Here is a 24,155-nt window from a genome sequence, read left to right as displayed (position 1 = left end):
GTAATGTCTATGAGGAATGTGAGACTGCGCCGCGGCCATTACAGGGTGTAGGACAAGAACCAGGAAATACAGAGCTGTGGAGAACATGAAGGAGCCGACACATCCCCTCTACTCACTGCTGATGTTACTGGTGACCGCAGGTAAGTGTCAGGGTCTGGGGGTGACTACATGTAAGTGTTAGTGTCTGGTGCTGGGGGTGACTACATGTAAGGGTCTGTGTCTGGTGGTGACTACATGTAAGTGTCAGGGTCTGGTGGTGGGGGTGACTACATGTAAGTGTCAGGGTCTGGTGGTGGGGGTGACTACATGTAAGTGTCAGGGTCTGGTGGTGGGTGTGACTACATGTAAGTGTCAAGGCCTGGTGGTGGGTGTGACTACATGTAAGTGTCAAGGCCTGGTGGTGGGTGTGACTACATGTAAGTGTCAGGGTCTGGTGGTGGGGGTGACTACATGTAATTGTCAGGGCCTGGTGGTGAGGGTCTGGTGGTGACCACATGTAAGTGTCTGTGGACGTGGTTGTTTAATATCAGTAAATCTATAGGTCGCTTACTTTTCTAGGTTTGTAATCTAGTCTTTCATAGGTTGTTACTTTTTTACCATTTCCAGCTTATAGGGAATGTTCAAGAATTGGAACCACTGTAGGGTGGCCAGGGAAGGTGTAAATGATAAAGGTTAGTATAGTCATCTGTCTCCAGGAACTCTGTTGTCTGCTGCTGGTGTCCATTTAGTCTGGTGCCATATTGCTTAAGTCATGAGCCTCAGGTAAGAATCAAGGCCAAGCTGTGATCTCAGCGGTCACTGGCGTCGTGCTGAAGGATGTTGCAGGCAGCAGATTGCTCTCCATGCCATCTCCAGACTCTGTCGCATCTGGAGATGCCGTGGAGAGCGAACTGCTGCCTGCATGACCGGTTTGGTAGTGGGTAATGGTGTGGGATGGCATTTCTTTGGAGGGCCGCACAGCCATTAGGTACCGAGATGAGATCCTCAGACCTCTTGTGAGACCATATGCCGGTGCGGTTGGCTCTGCTTTCCTCCTAATGCAGGACAATGTCAGACCTCATGTGGCTGGAGTGTGTCAGCAGTTCCTACAAGATGAAGGCATTGAAGCTATGGACTGACCCGCCCATTCCCCAGACCCGAATCCGATTGAGCACATCCAGGACAGCATGTTTCGCTCCATCCACCAACTTCACGTTGCACCACAGACTGTCCAGGAGTTGGCAGATTTTTTAGTCCTGGTCTGGGAGAAATCATCCGCAACCTCATCAGGCGTTGTAGGGAGGTCATACAGACACGTGGAGGCCAAACACACTACTCAGCCTCATTTTGACATGTTTTAAGGACATTACATCAAAGATGGATCAGCCTGTAGTGGGGGATTCCAATCCAGGCCTCCATTGGTTAATAAATTTGATTTCCATTGATGATTTTTGTGTGATTTTGTTGTCATCACATTCAACTTTGTACAGAACAAAGTATTCAATGAGAAGATTTCATTCATTCACATCCAGGAGGTGTTATTGGAGGGTTCCCTATATTTTTTGAGCAGTGTATATTTCACTTTGATACAGAATTGTATGAAGGTGCCTTTGTGTGAGAGCTAAGTGTCACTTTGACAATGTGCCAGGTGTCTATTTACAGAAAAGATATGGTTATGGTGGATTAGTATGATTTTTTTCTTATGTTATAATTCAGGTTTTATCTGTTGATGTCAAAAGTGTGAAAACTGTCCTGGTTACCAGAGGTGCAAAATGGTCAAGAACTCTCAGCAGCAAAAGGGTTAATGACCCAGAGGATTGCTATTGATCCTAAGTGGCACCGAAGTGGTTAAACATAATACACTGCTGACAGCCATTGTTTCAGCTCCTCAGCCTGGGCCATTACAGCCCTGTAGATGTCTGGTCGCTGTTCCCTAGCTATACCGTATAAATGGTGCGTGCGTGTCACTGCAGGGCTGTTTATTAAGACAACTTTGTTTCCTTGTGGTAGTTAAGGAAGATGGTAAACAAGCCAGGTCAGAATGTGACAATGACCCATAACAACAAACAGAACGCTATTGTCCTCTCTTCCTGATCTGTAATGACAGACCTAGGAGCCTTTCATGACAACTGATAGCCGCCCCCTTATGTTGGGGGGTTTGTAGAGAGCTGGGAATCAAGTCTAGGGTGGTGGCAGCCATGTGCTTCAATGACTTGGTTTCCGCAGTCTAGTTGGCATGACTTGTGTCTATGACTGGTGGATGGGCTGTGTATAGAGAGGGCTCAGCTCCTAAGCTCTCTCTATATCCCCCACCTGATATTATGACATACATAGGCTAGGCCTACACAGATTTTGATCATAACTCTGGTCCTGCAACCAAGGTTCGGCAGGTCACCTTGCTTTTCCTTCACTCATTCAGTGCTAGTGATTGGAGTCACCCTGCCACCACTGCAACTTCAAATTGAACATTGCTGTAATTTGTTGCGATTAGAAGTTGTGGTTGTGGCAAACTAGTGGTTACAAAACAACTCCATTCACTAATATTAGTGGATCCTTGGTAGTACGACAAGAGTTGCAGCCAGAATCACTGTATAACCCTGGCCTTAATCCCGGAGTAAGGATGCGCTCCTCTATATATTGTATCATCTGAATCGATGTTTTGTAAAATATTGTTGTCACTGGGTGCGGGGGGTTTTGTCGCAACACTTCCCCCTTTCCAACCTTGCATCATATCTTGCTGTTGACATTCTCGCTCAACAGCCCAATGTATGGATCAGAAGTTATTTTATCTATACAACACTATGTGATCCTCAGCGTTATAACTTTATTTATGACATTACTGTGAACCGCACAAAATCTGAAACACAAAAATGAGTCCTTAAAGGTGTCTCCCGATCGTATTACACAGAGCACATTACTGTGATATCTCCCATACCTCTGTTAGGAGTGTACATTTTTTAGAAAAACAGGTTTGAAGTCTTATGTAAATGCAGCAATAAGCCATATAATATGCCATTCTTTGAAGGAGATTTCTTTGCAGCAGTCCCTCACTTACAGCACACTGATGATCACAGCTATCATCTATATGTAGATAAGACATAGAATCCACATGTCACCACTTCTTATCTTGTCCCATCTGTGTAATGACCTCTGTACAGATCAGAGCATGTCTAGAAAATACTCCCACAGACGTTAATAAGGCCTCGTTTAGACCATTGTCCATCTCCAGGAACAGAGTATTTTGGGCCTAGTGCCAAGAATTAGAATGATAAGACTTTAGTCATTATTTCAATATAAATAATAACATGGAGAATAAAAAACACATCAAAAATTCTTAAAAAATATGTTTAACATGAAAACGTGATTAAAATAACAGATCATTTCTTGGTGACACGTTCTCTATAGGACCAGGGCTAGCTCCAGGGGGGGCTTTTTGAGTCAGTTTGGGTCGACTGTGTCAGCTAAGTGTACATTTTAACCCTATTTCTGAAAGACAATGTGTTCAGAAAGTTAAATATATCTTCCATAAACTTCAGTACTGGGCTGTAGGACATCCCCATGTATTGTCAGACTGCAGCTGGTCTCTGCTATAAATAATCCCGACACCCCTGACTCACTGAGCTAGATTGTGGTGATAACGTCTATCCTTAGGGAGAGACCACCTTCTCAGGTGTGTGGAGACTTATACAGCCATAGTTGCTCCACTGCAAGGGAACATGGGAAGAATATGCAAATCTGTCTCAAGTAAGCACCCTGAATAACATGCCCGACTTCCCAGAAGCCTTTACTGCCTTTACTTACTATTGATTTGGTTATAACCTCGCATCATGCAGTAAAGGCTTCTGGGAAGTCGGGCATGTTGTTCAGGGTGCTTGTTATAGAGGGCAGCATAACAGAGGCACTGTCTCCCTGTTTACATCTTGGGAGACAGATTTGCATATTCTTCCCATGTTCAATGAGCTAGGAATACCTAGAGCAGATCAGAGACCAGCAGTTGACTTTGCATTTGCCCAACCCTGCCGGAGGCTGATACTGTTCTTCAATAACCCTACCACTAGTGTCCCATTACCATAACTATAAGAAGCAGCTGCTACTGGGCCAGGACCTCTGTATGATATAATCACCATTCCCTTCCAATCCTATTACTTACATTTACCTTTGACCCCAGCTCTGAGTCTCCACTGTGAATATATCCTCATTACCTCTTGTGTACTGATATCTAGTGGACTTTGTTCTCCATTTGCATAAAGTGATTCTCATAGTGGCTCAATGCTAGCTCTCCATGTAACATTAATATATCTTTGGAAAGAGGCTGCTATTTACTGTACTTAGAAGTTTTAGATGTGTAGTCCTGTATAATCCAAGACTCTACCTTGTGGGGGACCCTTTATGGTTACTCTTAGAGCATAGATATAACAAACCAATTCTCAGGGCATTATTGGTTGCCAGGAAATCTACAGGTAATACTGACCCTACTCTGAGTGGAAAAGACTGAACGCAATGGTTATAAACTGAGGGGTCAGGAATCCAGTTTTCTAGGACTTTGGCATCCCTGGTTTAGTCAGAGGACACAGAATCTAGTTATATTTTGATTTTATTATATTCCTTGCTCTCATTGGAGAATATATGGTGAGTGGAGCACATTTATATATGACTAGCTGGTACCCGCGACTTCGTCTGCGGTGATTGTAGCAGTGGGTATATACAGGCGAGGGTAAGGTTTTCGTAGTGTGTATAAGGTATGGGATATGAAATGTAACTTTGTATCTTGTTTTTGCTGTAATTCAGAGAATACGTGAGACTTTTGTGTTGAAGTTACTTTGTATTTGAGCTGCTATATATACGGTGTTGTGAGAAACTTTACATAGTGACTTTGGGACAGAAGTATTTGAATTTAACCCTTTCCCGTCTATGGCATTTTTTGATTTTGGTTTTTCATTTTTGACTCCCCTCCTTCTAAACCCCATAACTTTTTTATTTCTCCGCTCCCAGAGCCATATGAGGTCTTAATTTTTCTTGGGACAAATTTTTCTTCATGATGCCACCATTATTTATTCTATATAATGTACTGGGAAGCAGGGAAAAAATTCTGAATGGGGTGGATTTGACAAAAAATGCATTTCTGCGACTTTCTTAGGGGCTTTGGTTTTACAGCGTTCACTGTGCAACCAAAATGACATGTCCCCTGTATTCTGTGTTTCGTTACGATTTCGGGGATACCAAATTTATATGGTTTTTTTTACATTTTGACCCCTTAAAAAATTCCAAAACTGTGTTAAAACATTTTTTTTTGAAAAGTCGGCATATTCCGACAGCCGTAACTTTTTTATACGTCCGTGTACGGGGATGTATAGGGCCTCTTTTTTTGCGGGGCCGGGTGTACTTTTTAGTTCTACCATTTTCGGGAAATGTTATTGCTTTGATCACTTTTTATTCAAATTTTTATCAGAATCAAAAGAGTGAAAAAAACGGCGGTTTGGCACTTTTGACCATTTTTCCCGCTACGGCGTTTACCGAACAGGAAAAATATATGTGTAGCTTTGTAGAGCGGGCAATTTCAGACGCAGGGATACCTAACATGTAGGTGTTTCACAGTTTTTAACTACTTTTATATGTGTTGTAGGGAAAGGGGGGTGATTTGAATTTTTAATCCTTTTTATTTGTTTTTATATTTTTTTTAACTTTTTTTTAACTTTTTTTTTTTGCATTTATTAGACCGCCTAGGGGTATTGACATGGGTGGGCGGTGTCGCGGATTGTCAGAGCGGTGGGGGTCGGCAAACATGGCTGCTCCGGAGCGTTAAAGAGAACCTCCTGGAGTATCGTTAAGGTGAGGGGCAAAGTGGTAAAGTATATGTATATGAGATTGTGTGGGGTTAGGGGCGAGGCTGCAGAGGGCAATATGAATTTTGGGGCTTGCTATGGTCCAAAGTGTGTGAGATTGCAGAGATGGTGGTGTGAGTTTGGGTTTTGTGGGGGTCCTGGCACAAACGTATGTGTGCTATTGTGACGAAAAGTAGCCTATTGCGCAATCGGGTGTATTAACTATGTTTGTGGAAACTTTCAGCCAAATCGGTCGAGCGGGTTTTGCGTGATTGAGGAACAAACATCCAAACACACAAACCCACAAACATCCAAACTCACAAACTTTCACATTTATAATATTAATAGGATAATGAGGAGACAGAAATACATTGATATACCAGTTAGCTCCTCTGCAGGGTGCTCTGGTGAAGTATATGCTTATGTATCACTCCCTCTGTAATAATGTAGCCATACTGCACCAGCCTGAGATCTGACATTTATCTGTATACACATTCCTGGTATTCATTGATACATAACATACTTCCTCTATCTTCCAGTCCTCTGTTTTCACTGTCAGCAGTACAACAACTTTTAGTTCTCTTAAAGTCTATGTTCACACTGTACATTTTTGCCTCCAGTTCTAAACAACTTTTTATATGAATAATAATGAATAGTGAAGGTGAATATAAGAAACATCGTCATCTATCTTATTAAGGAGGTCTGTTCCCTTCTCCACTTATCAGGCTGCTCTCCTCCTCCTTATCTTCACTAGACTGTTTATTTACATCGAGATCCCTCTCCATATCTATCCTCCTACACAGAACTCCATGGAGGGGGAGACGGGAGGAGGAGGAGGCTGCTGCCCGCTGGTTGATTCATTTATTGACTCATTTTATGGAGTGATAAAGTCTGATAAGGAAGATACAGCAGTATCATAAGAGCTGCCCTTCCCTTATACAGTAGCAGTAGAAGTTATATGTGCCTCTCATCCACTTGGGAACCCCCCGAACAGAATACTAAACGCATTAAAAAGCGGTGAGCAATGAAACCACACAGACCCCATAGACTATAATGAGGTCTGTGTGTTTTCCGCTCAATGTTCGCACGAATCATGCGGAGAGAAAAGTCCTGCAAGTGCCACTTTTCTCTCCGCATGATTCGTGCAGACCACGAGCGGAAAACACACGTACCCTATTACAGTCTATGGGGTCCGTATGATTTCATTGCTGACCACTTTTTAATGCGTTTGTTATTCCGTCCGGGGGTCCCCAAATGGACTCCCCGAACAAAATACTGAACGCAAATGTGAACCAAGCTTTAGTCACCTATATATTAAAGCTATGGGGCTCAGGTCTATGAAGCCCTTTCTTTGATAGCCAAACCTCACTTGTTTCTTGGTTTGGTTTTCTCACTCTTGACGCTCCAGTATAGACAACTGGTGGTTTCCTTGTAGTATCGCCTGCCCCAACACTTTACCCCACATAACAAATACCAGTTATTTTCTGTACCTGTTTATAGCAGGTTTTCAAGGGTAATTTTAACCTAGAACTTTTGCCATTTTGCCTCTGCCTAGTTTAAATAATGTTATCTGCATGATCAGTGTTAGAAGATTTCTTCCCTATTTAGTTTCTTTTATTTCTTAGAAATTCTCAGAATACTTCTTCTTTTCTCTGTTGCCATTTCCTTGTGCAGATTCGTTTTAGCCTCTTATATTGATGAAAATGACAACAACTGTGTAACAGAAATCCAATCTGAGCCACTGTTTTGTGATAGGTACTGCAGGGCAGCTTAGAAACTTAACCTTGCAAAAACTGATCTTCTTGTGTTTCCACCATTTGCAAGCTAACCTAAGGCTATATTCATATCTGCATGGGGTCCATCAGAAGTCAAGCCTGCTTATAATCAGTGGGATCCCTTGGGCCCTGTTTGTGTCCATTTTGCGGCCCATTATTCTGTTCTCCCGGTCCTCTGACAGACTAGAAGAAAGGACTACCTGGTGCAGATGTGAACATAGACTAACACCTTTTTATAATACTGAGGTAGTACAATCCCTGCCGTTGTTTGACATCTTTCCTATATCCAATCACTCCAATGCTCCACCAACATCACAAAAACATCTCTACAATCAGCCATTTTTTAACACTTATTGTTCCCCTTTATACACTCTTGTCTTCTGTATCTTCCTCTTCCACTCACTATACTCTCCCCTACTAGTACACCAATGCCGCCAGCCTGTGCCAAGCACTATGCTGATGAGCCCAGGCTGCAGCAGTCACTACACTGATGCCTACAAGCTAAGCCTGTGACTACAATAATGCCTCTAGGCTGTGTCAGTCACTACACTGGTTGCTTACTCGCCATAGCATACAATTTCCTTGCCACCCGTATCCACAAAACTGTGCACAGTCCTGTACCTTCTTACATCTCCTCCCTCATCTGTGTCTACCACCCATGTTCTCTGTGTCCTGTCAATCCTCTTACATCTTCTATCATCGGCGCCTCCCACTCCCGTCTCCCAAGACTTCTCCCCAATTGCAGATAGATTAAAGGGGTTGGCCCATGAAAAGCATTCTATCTATACTCCTAGTTTATGTGGATTTAAGACTTTTCCTAAATGCATTGCTTTATCAAAACTGCTTTGTTTGGCCGCTATCTTAATTTATTCACTTCATTTTTGACACTACGTTTCTATGACCACGGGGCTTATCTGCTCAGTCCCCAAGTGACTAGCTACCTGCTCTCAGGGGTGGAGGGAGGGGCTGAGTGCTGGTAGCAGGTCTGAGCTGTGTATATCTGACAAGTAACGTAACGGAGCTCCTCAGATAGGGGAGGGGGGAGGTGATTTCTGAGCTCTTATCTCCTGCTCTTCCACTAATCAGTCGGTTTAATTGAATTTGGCTGATAAGGGCTGAGATAAGGAGTCCTGTACCTCTGTATGTATTGCAAGCTGACTCAAATCCAGCTCTGCTACATCAACCTCTACATCAGCTTCATACTGTGGTAATGCATTTACAACCAATCCTCATTACTGACTGCAAACATAGCAGATAGCAGAGCAAGTGAAACTCTGCCCACCAATGTGCCGAGAAAACCAGGAAGTGAAGAGAGCACAGAGTCTGCAAGGTGGTGAACAAGCATTATGGGAATACCCCTTTAACATCCAGTTTACAAAGTTTTCAGCCAGTCCGGTCACATTGCCTAATCTAACCCATCTTACTTTCCGCAAACTAACCCTCCTCTGTTCATTTCCCCACACATTATCCCACAGGACGTGACATCTTTATCTATGTGTTACCCTGCATACCCAAACAGTTTGGATCTGTACCACTGGATGGTGATATCTTGTACAGCTTCATTTATTTGTATTACTCTCTCTCATAAAAGTCTGGGTCATCTTATAAGCACAAGCACCCCCTCTACTTCTTAGATTACAAGCAGGACCTTCACTTCTATTGTGTGCATTGATTATTATGTTATGTCTCTACATGAACCCGATGACTTGTAAAATGCATCAGAATATGTTGGCGATGTATATAAGAAATGTATAATTATATTAATCAGAAGCAAAGTCACATAATTCTAGCGTCTTCACCTCTTGAAACTTTTTAGAGAGGTTTTCCCAGACTGTGATATTGATGACTGCACAGGGGAGGCCTTATTGGGACACTTTCTTTTTGAATTTCCTGTATAAATAATGCAGCAGGGTGGGTGCGCCTCATGACAAGTACAATAAATGTTGTTCAGTTGGTAGAGAATATCAGTCTCCAGAAAGCAATGGAATACAGCCCCTTCCCAGGGGTCAAGGTTTGATAGTAAAGCTGCATAAGAAGCTTTATCTGTATAGGCCTCCAGCAGTGCAACATGGCTGTCAATAAATGAATGAGGATGCTGATCCTATCTGCTAATGATAGTGAATGGCGCTGCTGACAACACCTTGTAAGAATAATGAGATGACTCTGTAAGTTCTGTCCTATTCTACACAGATATGCTAATAAGTGATTTGCAGGAAAAAGGCGTAAATATATGAGGTGGTAAAATACATTATTCTGTTGTTTTATCTTTAGATGGTCTGAAAATCACTATGAAGAAGCCGCTTATCTCAGAACTGAGAGGAGTGAATGTGACAATCCCCTGTGAATTTTCAGCATTTACTCCTGGAAAAAATATCAATGTGCGTTGGACTAAATCACAGAATGGACAGAACATTGAAGTGTACCATTATATACCTGGAAACCGGACTGCCTCCAGATTAGGATCTTACATGGAGGAGGACAGAGAAATTCAGAAAGGAAATGCCGCACTTCACATCCCGCAGGTGCAGTTCAGTGATGATGGAGAATACACTTGCAGTGTTATAGTCACTCCGGAGGGTGCAGAAGAGAGGAGCAGTCTGCAGGTGTCAGGTGAGTCAGACATGTACAGGGTAATACTGTCCTCCTTACCAGGATAAAAGACAAGACTCATTCACATCTGCGTCCATGCAACTTTAAGAAGCTGTAAAATATGAACAATCCTTTGTAATCCACAGGCCTGTACATGAACATGGTGGTTCCTCCTGCTACTGCGACCTCTCATTATGACTTTATTCACACAATTAAAAGTGCTCACTTTATGTCCGTGTGCACATGTCCTAAGTGTTACTGTTATGTCATATACTGTATTAACTTAGGACAAAATTGATAACATCGTAGGGGCCACACGGTGGCTCAGTGGTTAGCAGTGCAGCCTTGCAACACTGGGGTACTGGTGTTCAAATCCCACCAAGGGCAAAAAACCATCTGCAAGGAGTTTGTATGTTCTCCCCGTGTTTGTATGGATTTCCATCCCATATTCCAAAAAGACATACTGATAGGGAAAAAAATGTACTATGTGGGCTCACAATCTACATAAAAAAAAAAAAATTGATAACATTGTATAGCTCACATTACTAGTAAGTGACCCAATCATTTCCCTCACATAATGCCAACATCGGAGTGGGAGTCACATTAACCCCAATATTCATCAATGCTGGCCTGGCTGCAAAACAAATTCTAACACATCAAAAAGTCGTGTGTGAATCCAGCCTAAAAGAATACCAGAGTGATAGCAAATGTCAGAATCCCTATAAAATGCTAACAATCATCTGTGGGGTATATATATACATCATGGAAGAACATGCAAACGGGCCTTGAACAAATAGGACATGTATGTGGGGTGGGTGAGGAATTATGTGCAGAAACCAAAGTTAAGACAATCTAATAATGAAAGTTACTTAAGAAATATGATTGATCAGAGCTATGAAAACAAGTTAATTTCAGTTCATATCACAGGCCACATAAACACTCCTGTATTTGTCCCTTAGCCCACAGCATACAGTTCTGTATGCATCTCCCCGATATTGCATTAGTGACAAGGGGCAGTTTGGGTCAGGCACTGAACAGAGAACATGGTGAGCGGCAGCCGGTACAATGTGTTCTCTAGAGGAGCGAATGTTTCAGTACAATATCAATAGTAAAGTACTCTTAGTGGCAGCGGGTCCAACTGTCCTGGTTACTATACTTGTAGAAATTACTAGTATTGAGCCATGTGCTCCTCCAAACTACTGAAATAGTGTCGAAGATTCAGTACATCGTGCAACCCTAATAGGAACACATCCCCGACTAGTAACAGCCGCTTGTAAATTTTATCTATATACAGTCCTATGAAAAAGTTTGGGCACCCCTATTAATCTTAATCATTTTTTGTTCTAAATATTTTGGTGTTTGCAACAGCCATTTCAGTTTGATATATCTAATAACTGATGGACATAGTAATATTTCAGGATTGAAATGAGGTTTATTGTACTAACAGAAAATGTTCAATATGCATTAAACCAAAATTTGACCGGTGCAAAAGTATGGGCACCCTTATCATTTTATTGATTTGAATTCCCCTAACTACTTTTTACTGACTTACTGAAGCACAAAATTGGTTTTGTAACCTCAGTGAGCTTTGAACTTCATAGCCAGATGTATCCAATCATAAGAAAAGGTATTTAAGGTGGCCAATTGCAAGTTGATCTCCTATTTGAATCTCCTCTGAAGAGCGGCATCATGGGCTACTCAAAACAACTCTCAAATGATCTGAAAACAAAGATTGTTCAACATAGTTGTTCAGGGGAAGGATACAAAAAGTTGTCTCAGAGATTTAACCTGTCAGTTTCCACTGTGAGGAACATAGTAAGGAAATGGAAGAGCACAGGGACAGTTCTTGTTAAGCCCAGAAGTGGCAGGCCAAGAAAAATATCAGAAAGGCAGAGAAGAAGAATGGTGAGAACAGTCAAGGACAATCCACAGACCACCTCCAAAGAGCTGCAGCATCATCTTGCTGCAGATGGTGTCACTGTGCATCGGTCAACTATACAGCGCACTTTGCACAAATAGAAGCTGTATGGGAGAGTGATGAGAAAGAAGCCGTTTCTGCACGTACGCCACAAATAGAGTTGCCTGAGGTATGAAAAAGCACATTTGGACAAGGCAGCTTCATTTTGGAAACAAAAATTGAGTTGTTTGGTTATAAAAAAAAGGCGTTATGCATGGCGTCCAAAAAGAAACAGCATTCCAAGAAAAACACATGCTACCCACTGTAAAATTTGGTGGAGGTTCCATCATGCTTTGGGGCTGTGTGGCCAATGCCGGCATCGGGAATCTTGTTAAAGTTGAGAGTCGCATGGATTCCACTCAGTATCAGCAGATTCTTGAGAATAATGTTCAAGAATCAGTGACGAAGTTGAAGTTACGCCGGGGATGGATATTTCAGCAAGACAATGATCCAAAACACCGCTCCAAATCCTCAGGCATTCATGCAGAGGAACAATTACAATGTTCTGGAATGGCCATCCCAGTCCCCAGACCTGAATATCATTGAACATCTGTGGGATGATTTGAAGCGGGCTGTCCATGCTCGGCGACCATCTAACTTAACTGAACTTGAATTGTTTGTCCAAAATACCTTTATCCAGGATCCAGGAACTGATTAAAAGCTACAGGAAGCGACTAGAGGCTGTTATCTTTGCAAAAGGAGGATCTACTAAATATTAATGTCACTTTTCTGTTGAGGTGCCCATACTTTTGCACCGGTCAAATTTTGGTTTAATGCATATTGCACATTTTCTGTTAGTACAATAAACCTCATTTCAATCCTGAAATATTACTGTGTCCATCAGTTATTAGATATATCAAACTGAAATGGCTGTTATAAACACCAAAATATTTAGAACTAAAAATGATTAAGATTAATAGGGGTGCCCAAACTTTTTCATAGGACTGTATTTCCAGGAGGGATAACAGAAGGACAGCACAATACAGAGTCATTGGTCCAGAATTGTATGCTAAAGGGAATATAAGGATTTACTAGACATGTCAGGAAGGTAAACGCCAACAATTTACATGGGGCGCCAATCTAATAAATACGTGCAGATGTAGCAAACTTTGAGGTTAAGGTCCCATGCGGCAGGCTGCAATGAAAAATTGTCATGGGAAAAACCGCGCCAGAACTGCATTGCGGTTTTTCCTGCAGTGCTTTTCATAGGAAGTCCGCAGAGGTTACCTCTGCTGTTTTTGCCACATGTGAACCCAGCCTAAAGGGCTTTTAAGCTAAATAAATGTACTTCAGATTGGCAGGAGTCCAGCTTTTTAGACCCTGGCCAATCAGCTGTTTGAAGAGGTGGCAGCACTCGCATGAATGTGTAGACTCTTCAGTACTTACCAAGCACAGTGCTGTACATTGTATAGTGGTTGTTTTTGCAGCTCAGAGCACTTAATTGAATGTAATGTAATATATGTACACAGTGACTGTACCAGCAGAATAGTGAGTGCAGCTCTGGAGTATAATACAGGATAAGTAATGTATGTACACAGTGACTGCAGCAGCAGAATAGTGAGCGCAGCTCTGGAGTATAATACAGGATAAGTAATGTAATGTATGTACACAGTGACTGCAGCAGCAGAATAGTGAGTGCAGCTCTGGAGTATAATACAGGATAAGTAATGTAATGTATGTACACAGTGACTGTACCAGCAGAATAGTGAGGGCAGCTCCGGAGTATAATACAGGATAAGTAATGTAATGTATGTACACAGTGACTGCACCAGCAGAATAGTGAGCGCAGCTCTGGAGTATAATACAGGATAAGTAATGTAATGTATGTACACAGTGACTGCAGCAGCAGAATAGTGAGCGCAGCTCTGGAGTATAATACAGGATAAGTAATGTAATATATGTACACAGTGACTGCACCAGCAGAATAGTGAGCGCAGCTCTGGAGTATAATACAGGATAAGTAATGTAATGTATGTACACAGTGACTGCACCAGCAGAATAGTGAGGGCAGCTCCGGAGTATAATACAGGATAAGTAATGTAATGTATGTACACAGTGACTGCACCAGCAGAATAGTGAGCGCAGCTCTGGAGTATAATACAGGATAAGTAATGTAATGTATGTACACAGTGACTGCAGCAGCAGAATAGTGAGCGCAGCTCTGGAGTATAATACAGGATAAGTAATGTAATGTATGTACACAGTGACTGCAGCAGCAGAATAGTGAGCGCAGCTCTGGAGTATAATACAGGATAAGTAATGTAATGTATGTACACAGTGACTGCACCAGCAGAATAGTGAGCGCAGCTCTGGAGTATAATACAGGATAAGTAATGTAATGTATGTACACAGTGACTGCAGCAGCAGAATAGTGAGCGCAGCTCTGGAGTATAATACAGGATAAGTAATGTAATGTATGTACACAGTGACTGCACCAGCAGAATAGTGAGCGCAGCTCTGGAGTATAATACAGGATAAGTAATGTAATGTATGTACACAGTGACTGCACCAGCAGAATAGTGAGCGCAGCTCTGGAGTATAATACAGGATAAGTAATGTAATATATGTACACAGTGACTGCACCAGCAGAATAGTGAGCGCAGCTCTGGAGTATAATACAGGATAAGTAATGTAATTTATGTACACAGTGACTGTACCAGCAGAATAGTGAGTGCAGCTCCGGAGTATAATACAGGATAAGTAATGTAATGTATGTACACTTTACCAGCAGAATATTGAGTGCAGCTCTGGAGTATAATATAGGATAAGTAATGTAATGTATGTACACAGTGACTGTACCAGCAGAATAGTGAGGGCAGCTCTGGAGTATAATACAGGATAAGTAATGTAATGTATGTACACAGTGACTGTACCAGCAGAATAGTGAGCGCAGCTCTGAAGTATAATACAGGATAAGTAATGTAATGTATGTACACAGTGACTGTACCAGCAGAATAGTGAGCGCAGCTCTGGAGTATAATACAGGATAAGTAATGTAATGTATGTACACAGTGACTGCACCAGCAGAATAGTGATTGCAGCTCTGGAGTATAATATAGTATCCTATATAACTCAGGATCAGTACAGGATAAGTAATGTAACATATGTATGCATTAATTGTCTGTCCTTTATGCTCTCTATATAACTTGGAGATATAGGTGGATGTCAATCAATACACTGTGATATAATTATATATGTAAATGTCTCTGCTGGGATTTCAATGTGTTATTGTTTTTGTATAGCTTTGCCCTCCGCTGTCCTGATCCCTAGAGATGCCGTCACTGTGGAGCTGGGAAGTGAGAAAGTAGTGTCATGTGAGGTCAGCAACTTCTACCCTAAAGATACCCTAAACATCCGCTGGGTGCGACACGAAAAAGATTCTCCTAAATGTGTGGTCCTGGAGCGAGGAACCTGCACGGGGGAGAGCACTAATAATACAGATGGGACGTTCAATACTACCAGTCAGCTGACCTTATATCCTACACAGGATGATGACGGCTATAAGTACTCATGTGTGGTGAAGCACCGATCTCTGCTCCAGGACCTCATGATGAACTTCACCCTGACAGTAACAGGTGATTTAATTTATTCTCTCTAAAATGTCAGAACCCCATAGGGGGTAATATTATATAGAATACCATGTCAGATATAGATACAGCCGATGGAGATCTTGCTCTCTGGTCTGTCGGCTGCCATAATTCTATATCCAACAGGAACAGCAAAAAGACCTGAAAATCTGGGTGTGAATACAGAGGTGAACATGGAATGCACAGGCAGCTTTCCTACATCAGTCTCTTCACCCCTGTATTTATATTTAGGGCTGCCGTAAGGAATTTTGGAGTCGCATACAGGCAAATTTTGTAGATGGTGGTAGAGATGAGCGAACACTGTTCGGATCAGCCGATCCGAACAGCACGCTCCCATAGAAATGAATGGAAGCACCTGGCACGCACTTTGCCTTTCATTTCTATGGGAGCATGCTGTGAGCGTGCTGTTCGGAACGGCTGTTCCGAACAGTGTTCGCTCATCTCTAGATGGTAGAGATATCAACCTGAGAATACCCTTCACGTGCAGATTGCAACAAAATTGGGAGTGGCCTCCTTAAGGGGTGTGGTCTTTATAAAAGGGCACAGATAATTATATTCAGACTATATATATAATATCAGACCCCAGATTTTTACTGGTTGAATAAGGAAACCCATTGCACCATTTTTATTTACACCAATCATTGATCACCTTACATCTTTTGTTCATGTTATTGTTTGGGTTGTAACAGTTATGGAGATACCAAATACCCCTATGATACTTACTATGTTATGAAGTGTGTAAGGCAGGCAACCTGAGAGCTGAGCCACAGACTCAACCATTGTAAATAGATGGGGATACATGAATCAATACATTAGTATTTATTTTGGTTACTTATATAGCACGGACATATTCCACAGCGCTTTACAGACATTGTCAGTCACTGTCCCATATAGGGCTCAAAGTCTTAATCTGCAACAAATGATGGCCCCTTATCTGTGATATAACCAGGGGCCCCATGACAGTTACCCCTCACCCACACCACATTGCTTGCATATCAGATCTCTCAGCCTCATCCTCATATGTGATCACAATGTACAGTATTAACTCAACCTCATTATTTTATTTATTCCTTACAGAGCGAGAAGATAACTCCAGGACAGTTGTCGCTGCCATACTTGGGACGCTATTCGCTGTGATACTTCTATTATTTGCTACTTTAATTTACTTTCAAGTGTTCAAGAAAGGTGAGACCTGTGTAAGGGGCCGGGTGATCAGTAAGGGTAAAGGGTACATTCACTTAGGACTGCGACGCTTCCTAATTTCTTTGTGGAACTTCGCTTTATAGACTTTGCATTTTACATTGACAGCATCCGCACTCGGCAGATACCAAAAGGAAGCCAAATCTGCATGGGAATTCGTGTAGTGAGGATTTTAAGGGTATGTTCATCAAGTATTAAAATGCTGTAGATTTTTTTCGGCAGCCCAAAAATTGCAGTTTTTCTGTTGAAAATGTGCAGTAGAAAAAACTGCACTAAAGGATATGATTTTTGTCATGTTTTTCATTGCACATATGCGGCATATTTGCACTGCAAAATCTGGAATCCGCGCTAAAGATCTTCAATAATCAACTGATGTTCGTTTATTGAATGATTCTTGCGGGCAGTGCGTGGCAAGCACACGGACCCCATTATAGTCTATGCGGTCCGTGTACTTTGACAGCACAGTGTGGACTCCCCCCGGACGGAATACATACGCTATTGTGAACCAGGGGTAAGACAATGGTACTGAACTCCATCTGTCTAGACCCATGCCTCCCTGTTTTGCATAATGATAGTGATCTGGAGAAACACAGAGCTTCTGTCCACTGTCCCATTAGCACTGATACATTGCATTAGCGGCAGTGGGGATTGGTAATTGTCCATTACCTACACAAGAACAAGGCTATGTTGCTTGTAGGCAGCAGGGACGATCTGTGAAGCCGCTACTGTAATGTATCAAGAGATAGCAACCAAGAAGTCAGGGTTTCTTATGACTGCTGCCAGTGACATTGTGTGTGGGCGCACCTATGGGGTACTATTCCATGTTTAGAGGGTACCCATGGGGCATTATACTGCATGGAGGGAGAACTACTGGGGTATAATACCATGTGGAGGGGGGAATAATGGGAGCATTATACTGTGTAGGGATATTACTAACTATCATCTACTATGTAACCTGACTGCATTGTGCTAACTTAACTTGACTATCCGCAGAGAGCCCTGAGCTCAGCCCTATCCAACACCCAAAGGATGAACTAGAATGGAGATGGTGAGCTGGGCACTCTCAATGTCCAATATCAGGGTCTGACCTCACTAATGCTTTTTTAAATAATGGGCAAAAATTCCCCCAGACACCTCCAAAATCATTTAGAAAAGCAGGAGACTGGAAGAAAAAGGGGAACAACTCCATATTAATGCCTATGGATTTTGGATGGGAGGTCAAGAAATCTACTAGAGGTAGAATATGGAGGGGACACATACAGCAGACACTGCAGCTTCTACAATTGGTTAGTCTGTGATGGATCCCTTGTTTCCCCATTACTACTTGAAGATAAGGCTACATGGAATGAGAACAACTGAAGGGAAATTCTGCAGCATTTTCAACTACAAAATCATCAGGTGTTTTTTTTTTCTGTGGCTCACCTACAGACCTTCTCTAAAGCTCCCTGCAGTTTTCTAGCCTTTGCTTTACAAAAGTTGAAATCTTCAGGTAAAATTTACAACAGAAGTATCCACTATGCTGAAATGGTAAATCTCTGTGTATTTCTTTTATTAACTACTTGTGATTTTCGAGCAGCTACCGCACACCAATTTAGCAATCCACAGCGTAACTGGCCAGAATTACCATTCAGTCAGTATCTGCTCATTGGTTGTGATGGCTCCCGGTCTATTGTGTGTTTTATCTTTTTGCCTCTTATAGATCCCCCCGTCCTTTATGAGATCATCGGGAGCGATCATCTGACTGACATGACCAAGACGGCTCTGACTTGTCAGATTATGAACTTCAAGCCTAAGGACCTGGAGATCTCTGTCTGTCTGAAGAGACCTGGAAAAGAGATGAAGAAGATCCTCACCTGGACATCCTCCAGAGACCCAGAATCCTCAGCCCGAATGATCATGGATGGTGGGGATAATAGTGTGGCTATGGATGTAGAACGGCAGAGTCTGATGAATGGAGATGTCAGTCCTACACAGAGGCCTCTACAGCTGGACATGTCTCCAGTTATAACACCTGATAGACCTCGTCTTCTCCGCTGTATTCCATGGCACAGACTCTCCACTTATAGCTGTCAGTGTTCTGTTCACATCACTCCCAGCTTCTCTGAAGACAATGGAGCAGAATTCTCTGTACATGTATCACACCCGGCACTGACAGCACCGGTCTATCAGAAGAAAACATTGCAGGTCTCCGGAGGTAAGACACCTGTTATAACAGAATTATATAATGCTATGGTAACACAATATACTGAATATATGGATAGCATGGACATTGACATGAAATTAATACATCACATATATATAAATTCAGAATAAATCAGAAATTCCAATAGGGTGAGTATTCTTTAGGAAATTAGCTGGAAAAAAAATCCAAAGGATCAGAAGTAACACTCAGTTGTGACACTGTAAGGGCAAGTGTGAGCACACATCTCTGACTTTGTAAACAGTTGTTGTCTGTTCCCCTTATCTACCTGGCATCCAGCCACTTTGTAGTAATCTGTAGGGTTCATTGTCACCAAGACTTTACTGAGGTATAAGTGGTTCAGCCACAACCAGTTAAAGGGAATCTGTCAGTAGTACTTTTGTTATTAATCCCAGTACCTTGTAAAGGAGATTCCATAGTGTTTGCATATGTTATTCAGCTTTGGAGCCGTGATTTCATGTAAGTTGCAGTTTTATCCATATATAAATGAGGGAAAAAGTGCTAGAACCGAGACCAGTGCCCAAGCTAAGCCACCCCTCTAAAGCACTTTACTCCTCATTTATATATAAATACACCATTGATTTAAATGGAGCACCAAAGCTGAATAACTGAGACATATTTGGAAACTGTAGAATCACCTCTATAAGCTACTGGGATTAGGTTTATCACCTATTTACTCCAGACAGTCTCCCTCTAACAACTCCCAATCCATCAAGGGTCAGAACCTAACATTGTTCACTCACCTAAGGCCATTTTGTGGAATATGGTCATCTCTACCACAGAACTACCTTGTGGTGTCTTACTTTGTGCGCACGTTGCCGCCGCGGTCTTTCCCGCGGTGCTTTTCTGCTGCGGGACACTATGTGGGGCCTTAGCCTTAAGCTGGTTATACCCTACAGGTATCAGAGGTCTGTATTCTGAATGACATATTGTTCAGGGTTGATAGTGTTGTGACGTGTGTGGCATATTGCATAGTTCTATCTTGATCTGGGAGAGCTTCTGTTCTGATCTCTAATTCGGAGGGGGCTTCTATTGTTATATTTGACTTGGGCTAGGTTGTTTTCTGGAGTGAGCTTCCTTCTTGTTTTGTGAACTGGGCAGTATTAATAGTCTGTGACCTAGGAGTGGCTTCTGGCTTCACCTGCGACTCGTGGAGGGTTTTTGCCTTGATTAATGACCTGACCAAGGCTCCTGCTTTACCCTGTGACTTGGTGAAGGTCTCTGCCTTACTCAGTAACCTGGTCAGGAATGTAACCCGTAAAGTAACCTAGGTGGGCCTCTCTCGATATCTGACCCAGGTGGAGCTTTTGTCTTCATACACACCCTGGGGTGACCTGGGCTTTATATGTAACATGGGCTGATCTATGATCTAAGGGCTTTTGCCTTCTTCTGTGTCTTCTGCCTTAGTAAGATTCTGTATGTGTATGTGGCCGGATCTGGGTTCTTTCTTTATCTGTGATTGGGGTCAGCTTCTTTATTGCTTTCACATGGTTGGACCCGGGGAATTGTTTCTTAAATTTACAATATTGCCTAATGGGCAACAAATAACCCTACTTGCTTTCCACAGAACACTAATACTTTTTTTGCTTTACTTTATTATTATTATCCTTGGTATTTCTTGGTATTCTTCCTTTATAAAGACTCATACACAAGGCCTTCTGGTAACAATATTTACGGATGTTGTAACTCACTAGTGTGTGACCGGCAGATGAGGTGTTATAATCAGAAAATATTTTTTTATTGATTTTGTAGTTCCTCCAACATTATTGGAAATCTTTGATCCAGTACAGATGACCCATAAGGAGCCGATGACGCTGGCATGTTCCGTTACTGGATTCAAGCCCAAACCTTTACAGATAACATGGTTGAAGAAACATAAGAACAACCCGGAGACAGAAATCGTATCCTGGAATTCTGATGAAGGGACTGATGTAAGAAATAATATCCACAAAGTAACTGAGAATGAGCACAAAGACAAGTCCTACAGTGTTCAAAGTGCCCTAAAGATTACACCAACTGTAATGGAAGATAATGGAGCCACATACATATGTAGAACCTATCACCCCGCGACAGATAAAAGGGCAGAAAAACAACTGGCCATGGCGATAACAGGTGAGAGGTCAGGGCAAAAAGACATTGCAGAGGAGCAGGGGCGTAGTCATAAGGGGCCAGTGGTAGGAGTTACTACTGGGCCCTGCCTCAAAGGTCCCTCTGAAACATACAATATACTACTATTATAAATGACACAAGGTAGCGAGGGACCCTGTTACACATGTTACACTAGGATTTTCAGGAGCTTCAAGTAATGGCTCTGCAAAGGTGGGACGTATTTATAAGTCCAGTTCTGAGTACTGGCAGTGGCTAGAACATTGGCATACAATATCTTAGTCAAGAATGTATGGACATGGCTGCAACTGTTGGCAAAGTCCTCAATCTCACCAGGCGTCATGTAGGCATGGGCCAGCCCTGAAGATGCTTATTAGGTCCATTCCTGAAGCATCAAAGGGCAATTTAAATAGTCATTTCTATTACATAATGTACACACTATGCAGACATGGTCTAGGAGTCAGTGACAATATCCTCATTGAGAAAATATTCACTCCTCAACCCCTTAATGACCTTGGACGTACATTTTATAGAAAAAAAATGTCGCTTTCCCTTTTCCCAGCCCAATTCTGTGAAACTCCTGCAGGGTCAAAGTGCTCACTATACCCCTTGATAAATTCCTTGAAGGGTCTAGTTTCCAAAATCGGGTCACATTTTGAGGGTTTCCATAGTTTTGCCACCTTGGAGGCTCTGCAAAAGGGACATGGTACCTGAAAACTATTTTAACAAAATCTAGCTTCCAAAATCCCAATAGCGCTCCGTCCCTTCTGAGCGCTGCCATGTGCCCGTACATCAGGGTACCAGCACATATAGGGTATTGTCGTTTTCAGGAGAAATTGTGTAAGAAAATGTGGGGTGCAATTTCTCCTTGATCCCTCTTGTGAAGATGAATAATACAGAATAGACACAGCACAGAAGAAGACCTGAAGAGGTAATAATGGAGGATGTTGTAGAACAACAGGGGGGAAGATGGATATGAAAGTGGAGCTGAATGTATCACAGACTAGGAGGAGACTCATGGCAACTTGTGAATGGTTACAAAATAACCAGTGTAATAAGTGACAGAGATCAGTGGTGTTAGTAACCTGTGTAATGAGGAAACAGATCATTGGTGTTCATAACCATTATAATGAGGAGACAGAGATAAGCGGTGAATACTAGACAGAGAGATCACCCTGGTGGCTGCACTTACAATATATTGGAGTTAAAGGGATTCTATCATTGGAAAAATCAATTTTAAACCGATACCACGTAGGAATAGCCTTTATTAAGGCTATTCATCTCTTATCTCTACTTTGCTGTTCTTCGCCGCTGTTTTCAAATTATTCTCCTTTTTGTCTTTCTGCAAATTATGCTCATGGAGTGCAGTACGCTCGTGTAGTTATAGGGACCATCGTAAAATGGCCGACGGAGCATGTGCAGTTAGCTCTGTCAAAACCTGAAGTGTCAGAGCCGACAGAGCATGTAGGGGATTTCGATTCCCAAAGTTGTGCTCATCGGCTGCTGACGTAGTGAAGAGGTGGAGAAATTAAATGGAGACGTCAAACAGAAGAGACGGTGATGCGATGGAGAACGCCACTGTGCTCTCTGTGCATAATTTGCATAAAGACAAAAAGGAGAATAATTTAAAACTGATGGTGAGGAACAGCAAAGTAAAGGTAGGAGATGAATAGCCTATAAAGGCTATAATTACGTGGTATCAGTTTAAAATTGATTTTTCTAATGATAGAATCCTGGTACAGCCAGGTACACATGTGGACAAAATTGTTGTTCCCCCTCGTTTCATGAAAGAAAAACCCACAATGGTCACAGAAATAACTGGAATCTGACAAAAGTAATAATAAATAAAAATTCTATGAAAATGAACAAATGAAAGTCAGACTTTGCTTTTCACTTCAACAGAATTTTTTAAAAAAACAAAAACCTGATGACACGGCAGAAATTACGGTTCCCGTAACTTAATATTTTGTTGCACCTTTTTATAATTATTATTATTTATTTATTGAGGCTCTATTTATTTGTTTATTTATAGAGACCTTTTGAGGCAATCGCTGTGATCAGACGATTCCTGTAACTGTCAATGAGACTTCTGCCCCTCTCAGCAGGTATATTGGCCCCTCCTCATGAGCAAACTGCTCCAGGTGTCTCAGGTGTGAAGGGGCCTTTTCCAGATGCCATGTTTCAGCTCCTTCCAAAGATGCTCAATAGGATTTAGGTGTGGGCTCATAGAAGGCCACTTCAGAATACCACAGTGTTTTCCTCTTCACCATTCTTGGAGTTTTAGCTGTGTTTTGGGTCATTGTCCTGTTGCAAGACCCAGGACCTGTGACTGAGACCAAGCTTTCTGACACTGGGCAGCACATTTCTCTCTAGAATCCCTTGATAGTCTTGAGATTTCATTGTACCCTGCACAGATTCAAGACAGCCTGTGCCAGATGCAGCAAAGCAGCCCCAGAACATAACAGAGCCTCCTCCATGTGTCACAGTAGGGACAGTGTTCTTTTCAAGATATGCTTCATTTTTCCATCTGTGAACATAGAGCTGATGTACCTTGCCAAAATTTTTTATTTTTGTCTCATCTGTCCATAGCACATTCTCCCAGAAGCTTTGTGGCTTGTCAACATGTAGTTTGGCAAATTCCAGTCTGGCTTTTTTATGATTTGTTTTCAATAATGGTGTCTTTCTTGGTCATTTTTCGCCATGAAGTCCAATTTGGCTCAAACAATAACAAATCTGACAAATGTTCCTTGAGCTTGAAGTTCACCTTTAGTCTCTTTAGAAGATTTTTTCTGGGCTCTTTTGTTACCATTCATATTATCTGTCCTTTTGATTTGTCAACAATTTTCCTCCTGCGGCCACGTCCAGGGAAGGTGGCTACAGTCCCATGGATCTGAAATTTCTGAATAATAAGGTGTTGAGATCCGCAGTGGTATCTCTGCA

General features: G+C 42.1%; 1 protein-coding gene across 1 annotated transcript in view; it reads left to right on the top strand.

Moving 5' to 3' along the window:
- LOC142212856 (uncharacterized) overlaps positions 1-24,155 on the top strand; it is a 33,132-nt gene continuing 8,977 nt past the window's right edge. Inside the window, exons 1-6 of the mRNA XM_075280932.1 lie at positions 1-140; positions 9,848-10,186; positions 15,365-15,697; positions 16,787-16,894; positions 18,609-19,103; positions 20,862-21,221. Coding sequence (XP_075137033.1) covers positions 86-140; positions 9,848-10,186; positions 15,365-15,697; positions 16,787-16,894; positions 18,609-19,103; positions 20,862-21,221 — 1,690 coding nt within the window. The 5' untranslated portion in view covers positions 1-85. The remainder of the gene's footprint in view (positions 141-9,847; positions 10,187-15,364; positions 15,698-16,786; positions 16,895-18,608; positions 19,104-20,861; positions 21,222-24,155) is intronic.

The sequence above is a fragment of the Leptodactylus fuscus genome, chromosome 7, assembly GCF_031893055.1.
Source record: "Leptodactylus fuscus isolate aLepFus1 chromosome 7, aLepFus1.hap2, whole genome shotgun sequence".
NCBI classification, from domain to species: domain Eukaryota; kingdom Metazoa; phylum Chordata; class Amphibia; order Anura; family Leptodactylidae; genus Leptodactylus; species Leptodactylus fuscus.
The sequence above is the reverse complement of the archived record's forward strand: the minus strand, read 5'-3'. Positions and strand labels throughout refer to the sequence as shown.